Here is a 13,974-nt window from a genome sequence, read left to right on the forward strand (position 1 = left end):
AGGTTTGTAAACTACACTCCTCGAGTTAATGGTTTTAACAAGACTGAATAATCGAGAGCGGTACTCACAGTGGTGTGTAAGGAGCTGCAGGGGGAGGAGGGACGTACAAATCCAATATGGCCGTCTTCCCTCTCCTCCCAGGAGCGTCTGAGGCTTCTGGCTGTCGGTAGAGACCCGCAGCTCCCTGAGAGGTCTAGACACAACGAGAGAGAGAGAGAGAGAGAGAGAGAGAGAGAGAGAGAGAGAGAGAGAGAGAGTATATATATATATATATATATATATATATATATATATATATATATATATATATATATATATATATATATATATATATATATACATACATACATACATACACACACACACATATATATAAATATATATAAATCACCAGGGTAACGGAACGCATGACAGTATTTTTATTTTATGCGTATTTGTTATTCCTCTGTAACTTTTGATCAAAGTCTGGTTGAAGAATTTCCTTCGGGATTAATAAAGTAAAGTTATAATCTATCATGATCATTTATGAAGACTGGGCCAAGCACAAGTCGTGGTGACGCAAGCGCTGATTGAAGATGACCTTTGACCTGAATAGTAGGAGAGCCGGTGAGGTACAGCGAGACTGACTTCAGATCTGTTTTGATAGCAGAGATAAGAGCCTGAGTTGGGCTGTGGAGGGCGTGGAAGACGCCTATCTGCCCGAACACACACTTCCTGGACGTCCACGCAAAACCGCCAGAGGCTGTTTGGTGAATTCAGAGCCGCCACATTGTGAAGTAACGGATGAGTCACCGTCCAAAGATGTCCGACTTCAACGCTGCTATTTTCTCTCTCCAGGAGACGGGAAGAAGGGACCCATTGTTCCCACACACCTCAGCGGAGCAGCAGACTGGGTGGCGGCCGTGTTTACTGGTTGCTCACAAACAGAAACTAAAGCGGCGTGATGACAGAAGGAGAACGAACCAGAGGGGCGTTTGATTTACCCGGAAGTGTTTCATACAGGGAACCACACTGCTGCAGGCTCAATGGCAGTGTGAGGAGTCAAAATGGCTGCTGTCCTCTCCATCGTTGTTGCATCGCTCCTCCTCCTTCTTCTACACCGCATGAGCATCTGACAGACCCGTTCACATGTTGGTATCTTAGCACACAGTTGGCTATTAGCACAGTTCAAATATTTACTTTTCACTCCTGCGATTTATATTTCAATGACTTCCAACACCGTATTTTCTTCATTATGTTTTCTGATCTTGTGCCGCTTTTATGTTTTCGTGAACCGTTTCTTTCTTTTACTGCATTTACACGAGTTCTCCTCTCTGGTGGAGCTCAGAGGCTTCACACTGGGAGTCGGATGAAGGTCAAGAGTAACAGTCTAAGTACCCGTGATCATGATGGAGAGAATGAGAGAGGGACAGACGGACGGACGAAAAGGTGGGAAGGGAAGGAGGGAAGAAAAAGAGAGAACGAGAGACAGAAAGAGAGAGAGAGAACAGGAGACTCAGAAAATAAGACAGACAAGAGAGAACGAGAGACAGAAACAAAGACAGAAACAAAGACAGAAACAAAGACGGAAAGACAGAAACAAAGAAACAAAGACAGATTTCAGGTCGCTTGCGTCTGTGTGATGCATTCAAATGCTGCTGTGAAGCTCCAGACATTAGAAACTTGTAGTGTTTGCTGACAAGCAGAACTACATTTAGCTGTTGGAAGATAAAACCCAGAAAAAGAAAAAAATATTAAAATAAATGTGAACCTTGTAGCTCCTTTAAATAGAAACACTCCTGTTGCTCTTTGAAGCATGAGGTTTCCTGCAGCATTTAACAGCACCACGACCACAGAACAACCTCCTGCTGCTCGTGGACAAGAAAAGAAACCGCACCTCTGGTTGGATGTCAGCGTCTTGCTCAAAGGCACTTGGGCAGGGTGGAGGTGTCGGGGCAGCTCACCTGTATGAGCGGCGGCCTCCAGCGCAGGTTCTTCAGCGGGGCGGGTGCGAAGCTGGCGGATGTTCCAGACGGCCTCTTCTTCACCAGCAGGACGACGCCTCCAGACTCCGTCCTCAGCTTCTCCACCAGGTGCTTCAGCTGCCAGCCCACCTGGACCAATCACAGACCAGAGCTCTTGAGCAGCACTGAACACTGCTGCCTGCAGGGGGCGCTGGCAGGACTTTAGCCCTCACCACACATCTTTACTAATACATGCTTCAGAGCACCAGAGCTTTAACCTCACATTAAACACATTTTGTAACCTTTTGACAGAGTGAGGCAAGCTGTTTCGCCCCGCTTCCAGTGTTTATGCTAAGCTAAGCTTAGCGTCTGTTGCTTCATCGATGTTGGAAAGCTAACGAGCGTAAGGATTCCCTTTGACTCACCACTGTCTGTTTGTTGACCTGCACGACTTCATCTCCAGCATGAATCCTCTGGGTTTGATCTGCAGGCGACTGAAGGACAGAGGCACAACATTTACATCTTGTTAGACAGAAACTGAAGAGACTCTTCGACCCCGGTCCAGAAAACAAGGCGGCACACCCACGTTCTCTGTGGTTCCCGTGATGACGTGAAGCCCGTCGTAGGTGGACTTGATGTAAATACCCTAAAAGATGGAAACACGTTTAAAGAACGATGTGTTGCTGTTAGGGTTATTCTTTGGTGAAAATGCTCTTTGAGCTCACCAGTCCCTCCCCAGGCTTGATGTTGGTGATGTGCACCTCCTCCAGGCAGGACAGGTCATTCCTTGAGGGGTCAGAGGTCGTCTGGACCGTCTTCTCGCAGACGGCAGTCAGAGCTCGGGACTGAAACACAAATAAAGACAACAGTTTGAATCCCTCAAATAAGATAAATTTACTACTATTATATTTTTGTATTACTTAAATTATGATTTATTTGTTATATGTATGTATGCATGTATATAATGTGTATGAATATAATGTATAGGTATATCATGTCTATGTATATAATGCAGTGGCGTATGATTAAATACGACTGCAGATGTAAAAAAAAGTAACACAACCAGCATTTCACTCACCACATGCCCGTAATCCTCTGTGCGAAAGGCGTCATCAGTAAATACACCAGCAAGTAATCAGTAAATACACCAGAAAGGTAGCTTTTTGGTTCTAGGTAGCAGCTAGAAGTTTCTAGTAGCTTCGTGCCCCACTCACCAATCACAGCGCATGTTAATGGTCACGCTGGGCCACTGACCAATCATATACATCCACGCCATTTCGCAGGCCCTGCACGTCAAAGAATTCGCCCAGCTTGTCAAACTAAAGATTGATTTGTTGAAGACCATGACAATCAACCACAACGTCCACTCTGTGTACTTTAATTTGCAAAGGCCTGCTTAAACTGCTTTGCTGACATAGAGACACCAGAGGAAAACATCCGTTTGGATGAAAGCTTCTCCTTAAAACAAGCTGCAGTGCTGCAGGCAGAGTAACAGAGGAAGACAGGAGCTGTGCAATGAGAAAATAAGCCAATAGGGAAAAATAATTATAATACATGTAGTGTATTTGTGAAAAACAATTAAATTATAAAATAGCTATAACTTTGTAATTCTGTTTAGGCCAGCAGAGAAGGCTTAGAAGGCCCTGACGGCCCACCACTGATATAATATATATATATATATATATAAATAATGTGTATGTATATAATATATGTGTTTATATTGTGTATGTATATCATGTATATATGATATACATATACATTATATACATATAATGTGTATATATATATAATGTGTATATATATATTCTAATGATACTTTTTTGACGTCTTGAAAACATAATTAAAATAATTTTTGCTAACTTTCTCCAGCAAAAAAGCCCAAACTGATGGTTCCAGATTCTGAAATTCATAATTAATAAAAGAGAGGATTTGCTTCTTTTCTTTGTCTCCTGTAAACAAACAATTTGGTAAACAAAACTGGTATTTTGAAGACTGATGGGCCTTTTTCACACCTCATTCTTATGTTTTTAGACTAATCGATGAATAAAATAAATATTCAGCATGAAGATTATTGTCATGTAAACAACATTTGTGACATTACCTGAATAAAACTCATCAAACAGATGATTCAAAATGAAGATTCTCACGATGAGGTCTGTCAATTTTTCAGGATGAAATCACATTATTGTGTCGAGTCGCTGGTTTCACAGCATTAATTTAAATCTGCATGAATTGATTTATTAAAGCGAGGAAGTTATCGGCAGCACGATGGCCACAAAGCGAACGTGGTGAGTCACTAAAACTAAAATCCCTGACCTCCCTGGGGAAAGAAAATAAATAGACGGATGAACCCAGAAGAGATCAGGGCCCTATTTCTCGTATGTGGTTCAACAAAGTCGAGCAAATGTCCTATTATCCAGCTTAAATTAGCGAGATGATTGACATCAGGCTAACTCGGTTTCTCCACGGAAGATCCCTGCTGAAACGGTCTCGTTAATTCTAACGAGACGTCATTCATCTGGATAAATGCGCGAGCCCGCTCCTCTTCAGAAGGGATAATAATTGAGCACTGACACCACGATGTTCTAACAGTACAATGGCAAATAAACTCAGAGGAACCTCTTTTTATTTCTCTGCTGAGAAGCAGGAGATGATCATGAAGGCAGTCATATGTGGAATTCGAGACCTTAATCATTCACAGCAAACGTTTGCAACGTGTTTGCTGTGAACACAGCTTAACACCGCCCCCGCTGCGAGACATAAACATTGCAAATATATCAGACAAGTTAAATGCGTCAATGTTGGGAAAATGTATCGGCTAAAAAAGTGCTTCATCACCCAAATCAATCAGATTATATTTATTTAAATGTATCTGCTGGCATTAGTATAGAAATTAATATATACTTATGAGGCTATATGTACTGTATGTGCGTATGTATCATGCACTATATATGTGTATATACATGTATGTGTAGATTACCATATAACTAGGAGTTTGAATGTGTATAGGTGGATCAGTATGTATGTATTATTCATAATCAGAAATTCAATCAATTGAAGCAGTGAAAATAAATTGTGTGTGATTCTCTGTATTCTCATCATGAGTCCACCTTAATCTTGTTCTACAATATTAATATGTATGGTGTCCTTCATCAATGAGGAAGGGAGCTGGCTTTTTTGTCCGGTGGGAGTGGCCAGCTTATCCAGTGAATTTCAGTAAGCTTGCCGGGGAGCAGGTTTACATTTTTGGCTGTGTTTCTATGGTGATTTATCTAAACTTGCTTCGAGAAACCGAAAAGCCAGACCTACGTCATCTTATTCTGAAAATTAGCCAGCTAACTCAGTAAGCCAGGTACGAGAAATAGGGCCCAGAGGAGTACATGTTGCAGGTTTTGTTGACAAAGACGAAAAGGATCTTGAGGCCTGAGTCACGGGAAGCAGGAAATTAAAATAACCACAAAAAAACTCTTCAGGAGAGTTCATTCACTTGATTTCAATCGATTTGTAAATGTTGATCTTTAGAGTTTGCTTATAAATGACATTCTTGTCTCATAATTCCCGAACAATTTGAAACTGCAGTCGATCGGTGAACTTCTAAAAATAACAGTTTTAACCCACTGAAACCCAAAACATGTCTTTTCAATAATAGCTGCAATGCCATAAATCAGAAGAAAAAAACGCGGGTTCAGGGGGTTGAAGGAGACTTTGTGACTCGTCGGCCCAGCTCACTGCCGCAGCAGAAAACTCACGAGGAACCAGGATGTAGTTTTAGTGGCACAAGGTTTTGATGTAAAATAAAACTTTCGAATCGTTTAGGAGTCAGAAGGTCATGAGGTCACAAGTGATTTAGCATCAGCTGATTCAGTATTCTGGCGGCAACAGGACGACCAACAGGAAGTGTTATCTAGGACAGGAAGTGGATGGTTCTGAGCTGAATAAACAAGCCTGCAGATTTACACACAGAAAAAGTGTGATCACTGTGTGTGTGTGTGTGTGTGTGTGTGTGTGTGTGTGTGTGTGTGTGTGTGTGTGTGTGTGTGTGTAGGCGCGCAGAGGAAAGAAGAGGCGCATTACTCACCACTTCCAGAATCTTCTCCTCGATCTCATAAACAGTGCAGTCCTGTAATCAAAGAGACGTCAACTCTCACTGTGATCTTGGGAAACAATTCTTCTTTCATTTGAGACAAGTGAGCAACGAACCCAGGATTGAGGTTCAGTTCGTCTTTATAGGGAAATTAATAAGTAATAGTAATGTGATTTTGTGCTTTTATTTTGCTCAGCAAATAATTGGAGAAAGTCACATGACTCAGCTCTTTGAACCCGCAGACTCTTTACTGGTTTTAAACGAGAAGCTTTAAAATTAGATCAGAAACATAAAGTCAGAATAAAAAACCTCAGTTACATAAACCTGGCAGAAGTCAACACTTAGACAATAATGTAGGGAGATAAAATAAAAAGCAGTATTTCTTAAATCCTTTCTAATCCTGATTAAATGTGCTCTTATTCACAGAAGTGCACGTGAACATGTGATGTGACCAAGGTCTTCTCTCAAAGACCCAATATGGATCAAATAAAACATTCACCTGCTGCATGAAATTAAAGTATATCCTGTCTTTTGAAGAATAAACCTTTGAAAACTCCTCCACATGGGAGACTATATACTGTGGTCACAAACATCAGAATGTGACAGAAGATGCCACATTTGGGCTTTTGGGGGTTTTCCCCAACTGACTCCTTGAGGTAATTCAAATTGCAATTTTGGCTTCCAGTGAAAATCATTCAGTTCCGTGTTCTTTTGCCTCGTCAGCACCACTTATATCTATAAATGTTCCATCTATCGATCTACCCTCTTTATTTTAGTGATGCATTTAACTCAACCTTTCATCATAGATGCATGCTATCTCCAAAGTTGATGAGTCATCACGTTTAATAAATCATGATATCAAGAGAGAGCCCCGGTTGCAGTGCAAAAATGTACGACATCATATTCAACACACACACACACACACACACACACACACACACACACACACACACACACACACACACACACACACACACACACACACACACACACACACACACACACACCAGAAGCAGAAGCTTTACCCGTCTGTGTGAAGAACTGTGTGTGTTTAAGAGGAACAGGGGGAAGAAAAAAAAAAGAGAGAAGGGAATCAGCGGGAAAGCAAATATTTGAGAAATGACAGCCTGAGGAGAGGGAAGCCAGAGGGCGGGGCATTGAACGCCTCCCAGAGACGAAGAGAGGATTCCTCCCGCGGTCGGAGGAATAACAGCTCCCTGCTATCGGCTGATTACATGACGGTCACTGCACAGAACGCTGCAAGGAATATCCAACTTCAACTGTCAAGCCAAAACATACTTTCCATAGTTTCACCTGTGCTTTTCTTTTGTTTGTTAACGATCCGTTGTCTTTCATGTGCTAAAGCAGCAAGTAGCTGTTGATCTCTTCGCATTATTCAGAGAAAAATGGATCATTTAATTCATCAATAAATGGAAAAGTTGCGTAGTACTCCTTTAAATACTGAACGGATGAAATGAGTATCAAAAGATTAGGAAGTTAAAATGTCCGAACTCTGCCTGCTTGTTTTGGTGACTCTGGTATCTGAAAGAGAATCTTCTTCAAAAAGGACTTTGTACTCGTAAACACGAGTTATCTGGTTAATCATCCTCATCAAATAAAAACAGCCCCAGGGGTCGTGACTTCACAGACAACACAGGAGACTTTTCATCAGAGTCGGAGACGTCTGGGCGGTTTGAGCCTCGCTGACCTTCTGCACGGTGGAGGTGAGCTCCAGGCACAGCTGGATGATTCTGCTTTTGGTGGTGGTGAAGTCGCTGGTGCTCGTCAGAGGAGTCCTGGAGGAGAGGGGGGGTTACAGCGAAGTGTACCTGGGCTCATGGTAGTTGTTTTTAAATGACTGGAAAGACAACTGGTCAAACCAACTTACACATGCTACATTATTATGTTCACATTATTGTAACGCAGTGCATTTAAGTTCCACCAAGCTGAAGCTTCTGCAGGAGGGTTCTGTTCAAAAGGTTTTTATAAGACAGCGACCAGAGAGGGATTTGAACTGGTGACGTTGCCGTCTCCTCCCCCAGCCCTCTCTCTTTTCTGGCTTTCACCCGGTGCTGCTGACCACCACGAGTTAAACGACAAACAGCAGATTACATCCGCTGGAGCTAATTAATGTCGACGCCATTAACGGCTGGAATGAAACGTTGTCCTCTGATTAAAGTTCAATATGAAAAGAACCCCTCAGAGAAATAAAACCGTTCTCCTGATGCGGTCTGTTTGTACCAAAGTTTCCCTTCAGAACTTTAACGCGTCTGATTCAGGGCCTCAAACCTTTTTGAGCAAGAAGTTTGAGAAAAACAAGCGCTGCAAAATAAAGACGTATTTAAATCAATATTGAGTTTTAATATCTTTCAATTCTCACGTTGCAGCTTCATTCATTAGAAGGTGATCACACGTCTCATCGTGTGTGTGTGTGTGTGTGTGTGTGTGTGTGTTTAGAGAACAGCTGCAGTGAGCAGGAATGTTCTTCAAGCTACGACAAGCGGAGTTAACGAGGCCCGGCACACTGACAGCTCTGTGTGTGTGTGTGTGTGTGTGTGTGTGTGTGTGTGTGTGTGTGTGTGTGTGTGTGTGTGTGTGTGTGTGTGTGTGTGTGTGTGTGTCTCTCTCACCCGTCCAGCCAGCCCAGCAGGCTCTTGGCGGCTCCAATCAGCTCCACCACGGCGGTCAGGAACTCGTTGGAGGGCTGGTGGGAGATCTTGTGGTGGTAGGCCGGGTTCTTGCGGCGCTGCGACACCGAGCCGGTCAGGTTGTGGTGCGCCGCTCTCATCCGGCCCATCAGCGTCTTCAGGTTGGCCTTCTCCACGCCGTAGTTCTGTCCACAGTATTAAAATAAAAAAAAAAAAAAATAAAAAAAAAAAAAAATATATATATATATATATATATATATATATATGTTTTAAACACCAACTCATTATTAATAGACAGGAAGTTAAAGTTATTACAGATAGGAGGGACGGTTCACGGGTCTCTTCAGAAGTCATTTTAAAGCTTTATAATGCTAATTATTGATCATCTTGTTTCACATGACTCCATCTCAAAGGAAAATTCGAAAACAGCTGTTGCTAAATATAATAACAAGCTATTAACATTATGTTTTTATAAATTGCTTTTTGTCCTTGGCCTTCTTTTTGTTTTTAGTGTGAAGCTCTTTGAGCTGCATTCATCACATGACGAGTGAGCTACAGGAGAATTATTGTTAAAATTAGTGACATAATTGATTGATTTTAGAATGTTTAAAAAGGTGTTAGTTAGGTTCAAAGAATCAACAATCCTAATATTCAAGAACTCTTAGTTTACAAGGAGACTAATTAATCTCCTGTGGCCCTGAATGCAGTACAAGGCCATCTTAAAACTGTGCTGCATTCAGGGCCCCAATGTTAATTTAGCACTGAACATGACGGTGTTCTTTAAAAAAGTCTCAGGTGGAAAACTGACCATCTGACATCCAACGGAAACTGCTGCTGGAACAAAACTGCAACGCCTCTTCCTCCGTTTGTGTGTGTGTGTGTGTGTGTGTGTGTGTGTGTGTGTGTGTGTGTGTGTGTGTGTGTGTGTGTGTGTCTCAGGGGAAGGGTCTTTCTGACAGATGGGAGTGGTCACATCTGTTTCCTGCTGCACAAGTTTTCCGCAGTAAACTCAGCTCTGTGCTGCAAAAAATATCCACTTGACCTTTAATTTTGGGGGCGACAGGAAAACTCTCCTGATGAATGACCTTCAAGCTCAGCCTGATGTCACGTCCTACTTCTGGACTCGGGAGGAGGTCCATTCGCAGAGGACGGTCACCCGTAGACGTCACCCGCTGGCAATTACAGCCGTCACCATCTTGGATTTTTTTGCAACCAGAGAACAGGAAGTGACATATCTGGACTGAGTAGTAAGGTATAGAAGCCCAATACGTCTCTGGTAGAGCTGTCAATCACCTTGTAGCCCCGCCCTAAAGCCTACCCTGCTTTATGGTCTGTTTGACTCTAAATGGACCACAGTCATATCTAGGGCTGAACGATTAATTGCATTTGCGATAATATCGCGATATGATAAAACGAGATTTTCTAACCGCAACGTGCGCGATTACAAAGTCATCACGTGACGCGAGCGAAAGAGCGGAGAACTCGGCTGCATCAATTTTTCATGCGGCCCGTTAACCTGTTGCGCAATGGCCTCTGGCTCCACGGAACAGTCAGAAACTGACACAGTTGAGACTTTAGTCTCGAAGAGGAACAGCACGCTGTTCTGGTTTCAAACAAGAAGATGCTGTGCAGCGTCAGGTGATGTGCAGAGCATGCCGCGCTCCTATTGCTACTTCAAAGGGTAACACTACAAACTTGTTCCAGCACTTAAAACAACGTATGACAGTTGTATGGCCAAAATGCCGCGCACCAGTGCGCCAGACAAGCCCAATACCTCAAGACAGGGATCACTGACCGAAATGTTTGAAAGCGTCACTCCATATGAACGTAATTCAAAACGACACGGGGAAATCACTCGGGCAATAACCGAGTTCATAGCCAAAGATATGATGCCTCTCAGCCCGGTGACCAAGCCTGGGTCCATGGCATTGATAAAAACGCTTGATAAACGGTACAGGATACCCCCCGTACATATTTCAGTCAGACTGCCATACCGGAGCTGTACAAAAAGTGAAAAGAGAAAGTCGCCACGGAGCTTAAAACGGTGGACTGTTTTGCTACCACTACCGATCTGTGGTACTGCAGTCAAGTGAGCTCACATCCGCCGAGTGAGCCGCAGTTGCAATTCTAAATGCACCTCTATTCAAGGTGTTACGGTACGGGGGCCAGCTCAATGTCACAATATTCAAACAGCTATAAAAACAGTTCCATAGACTTCTACATAGATATTCCACTGTAGTCTTGTTCAGGGGGACCTCTGCTATGTCCATGTACATGGCCTCCAAATATTACTGTGCAGTTTTTGAGAAAAGTGAATTCAAAGTCTGCCTAAATTTCATAATGATATTCATAATTTCACAATATTCAAACAGCTATAAAAACAGATCTTAAGGTTTGTATATCGATATTCCACTACAGTCTTGTTCAGAGGGACCTCTGCTATGTCCATGTGCATGGCCTCCAAATATTATTGTACAGTTTTGGAGAAAAGTGAATTCAAAGTCTGCTTAAATCTCATAATGATATTCACAATTTCACAATATTCAAACAGCTATAGAAACTGATCCTTAGATTGTATATTGAAATTCCACTGCAGTACTGTTCAGGGGGACCTCTGCTATGCCCATTAAGACGTCATATAATATTACGTAGACATTATCGAATTGATCGTCGAAATTGAGAATCGACACTTAATGGAAGAGTTTGTCTTTTTAGTAATTTTGTATGAAGATACATTAATATTAGTAGTTATATTGATAGGGTTCGGCTTTGGCTCGGCCCAAGCGCAGACACAGGGACGTCAAGGTAGGGTGACGGAATGGACTTTATTTACTAAACACAGGTGATTTGGGTATAGCAGGAGTTGAATGCATGTTGAGCGGTGAAGTGACGGGGCGGCTGGGCAGGAATGCAGGCACGGAATCCTGGGCACAGGGAACAGGAGTTAGTAACAGTCAAAAACAATGTAAAGCATAAGAGTAGTCTAAATCGTTGAGGACTAAAAGAGGCCCAGAGTCAACATACTCATTGAAATGGTGAAATAATCTGGCAACTGGAGAGATGGAAGCCAGGGGTATTTAACAGGAAGGACTTGATGAGATGACAGGTGCTGAAGATGATGTGCAGGTGTGGAGATGAGCCCAGGTGCTGTAAGCCACGCCCACGGCACGCACAAACACACACGTAACAGAGACCAACAGGAGACACGGGACACATGGAAAACCCAAAAGGACCGGATTATATCTAAAAAGAGCCCCAAAACCACAAGAAACAATGTTTGTTGATTTATTTGCACAAAATGCATTTCCAATAAAAAATTTTGATCAGTTCTAGTTTTGTTTTGTTTATCTGCAGGCACTCGGCATGAAACCACCTGTTACATGCATCACACTGAATCTGAAAAAGAAAAAATGAAACAATTGAATTTGAGAATTTCATTAAAACATGAATTCACCCCAAACGCAAATAGCATCTATTTGCAATTTTTCATTTTCTAAACAAATATTTAATTTTATTGTCATGTTCATCGCTTGTAAAATGTTATTTTGATTGACTGACAATCAACTAAAGCACAGGTACTATTTTAATTTTACAGCTGCCATGGTAGAAATGCAAATAAAATAGCAAGGCAGAGTACATGGACATATCCGAGTGGCTCGGATGTACAATAAAGTCTTTTTGTCCAATGTTTTTTTAATACACACATTCCTCGAATTTTTTAACGAAATAAACCATTTTGTTTGCATTTCCAAGATTAAAACAAGGGGTGTCCCAATGGCGGAGGGGTGAACCGCGATTATTTATATGGCTCTGGATGGTGACTTTTGTTACATAATGTTCCAATTCTCTCTCTACCCCCTCATTTCCGGTCCACTGTCAATTAAATCTTCAAAATGCCAAAACTAAAACATAGGTCCACAAATCAAATGAATTAAAACAACACATTACCCATTCAGTGACTGGAGGCCTCGGAGTGGGTGGCTTTTTTGCCGAACACATGGCACACTGTGTTTCGATGTCAAAAACTAATGAAAAGAATTATAGAAATGTTACATCTTTTGTAGTACAATATCACAATTTAAATTAATATGAAAAAAAGCTGTCACACACCTGATGCGCGGAGTAATTCAAGTGCCATGTTTTTTCGTTCCTCAACAATGTTGTCCAATTGTGTCCCAAAGGCCATGCACACGGACATAGCAGAGGTCCCTCTGAACAAGACTGCAGTAGAATTTCAATATATAAATCTAAGGATCTGTTTCTCTAGCTGTTTGAATATTGTGAAATTTCGAATATCATTATGGAAATCAAGCAGACTTTGAATTCACCTTTCTCCAAAACTGTACAGTAATATCTAAAGGCCATGCACATGGACATAGCAGAGGTCCCTCTGAACAAGACTGTAGTGGAATATCGATATACAAACCTTAGGATCTGTTTTTATAGCTGTTTGAATATTGTGAAATTATGAATATCGTTATGAAATTTAGGCAGACTTTGAATTCACTTTTCTCAAAGACTGCACAGTAATATTTTGAGGCCATGCACATGGGCATAGCAGAGGTCCCCCTGAACAAGACTGCAGTGGAATATTTATGTACAAGTTTATGGAACTGTTTGAATATTGTGACATTGAGCTGGCCCCCGTACCGTAACACCTTGAATAGAGGTGCATTTAGAATTGCAACTGCGGCTCACTCGGCGGATGTGGGCTCACTTGACTGCAGTATCTGTGGTCAAGCCGCACAGCTGAGCCTTACCAGAGTCTTACAGTTCATTTTATTGACGGAGATTTCAACCTCGGAGCTCGGGATCTCAACGAGGAGAAACACGTCTGCATCACGACAGACAACGCGTCAAATATGGTGCTGGCTGCACGGCGCAATGAAGGGACGAGGCTCCAGTGTTTTGGGCACAGATTACATCTTGTCATTGGTAAATTATCGTGTGTAAAAATATATAAATTATGTTGAGTTGTGGAAAGTGGATGGGATTAAATGAATTCATATTTCCTCCCACTCCTCTTTTTATTTAATTCTAACAAATAGGCCCAGCCAATGGGAAAGAACATTTTACACTAAATGTATCTAATATTGTGTTGGTCATATTTAAAATCATTCATTATGTTTTGTTGGGGAAAAGAGAGGATACAATTTAAAAAATTAAAAATCGTATATTAAATCGCAATTGCAATATTGGCGGAAAAAAAAAATCGCAATTAGATTATTTTCCGAAATCTTCAGCCCTAGTCATATCAGACAGAATGTGTCTCCTCCTCATTAGCACATTTTTCACTAAC

At 41.8% G+C, this 13,974-nt stretch overlaps 1 protein-coding gene across 2 annotated transcripts in view; it reads right to left on the reverse strand.

Annotated features, from left to right (window-relative positions):
• Positions 1-13,974, reverse strand: part of LOC306733731 (connector enhancer of kinase suppressor of ras 3-like) — a 32,105-nt gene that overhangs the window by 3,326 nt on the left and 14,805 nt on the right. Inside the window, exons 1-9 of one of the 2 annotated variants that reach the window (XM_079215019.1) lie at positions 9,484-9,604; positions 8,658-8,860; positions 7,736-7,823; positions 6,022-6,063; positions 2,669-2,788; positions 2,530-2,589; positions 2,369-2,437; positions 1,944-2,093; positions 69-193 (exon numbers count right to left, since the gene is read on the reverse strand). In XM_079215019.1, the coding sequence (XP_079071145.1) occupies positions 69-193; positions 1,944-2,093; positions 2,369-2,437; positions 2,530-2,589; positions 2,669-2,788; positions 6,022-6,063; positions 7,736-7,823; positions 8,658-8,860; positions 9,484-9,486 (860 nt within the window). In that variant the 5' untranslated portion in view covers positions 9,487-9,604. Of the gene's footprint in view, positions 1-68; positions 194-1,943; positions 2,094-2,368; positions 2,438-2,529; positions 2,590-2,668; positions 2,789-6,021; positions 6,064-7,735; positions 7,824-8,657; positions 8,861-9,483; positions 9,605-13,974 lie in introns of those variants that run through there. The other variant, XM_079215020.1, reaches the window with a different exon arrangement.

This window comes from Taurulus bubalis (assembly GCF_910589615.1).
Source record: "Taurulus bubalis genome assembly, chromosome: 3".
Taxonomy (NCBI): domain Eukaryota; kingdom Metazoa; phylum Chordata; class Actinopteri; order Perciformes; family Cottidae; genus Taurulus; species Taurulus bubalis.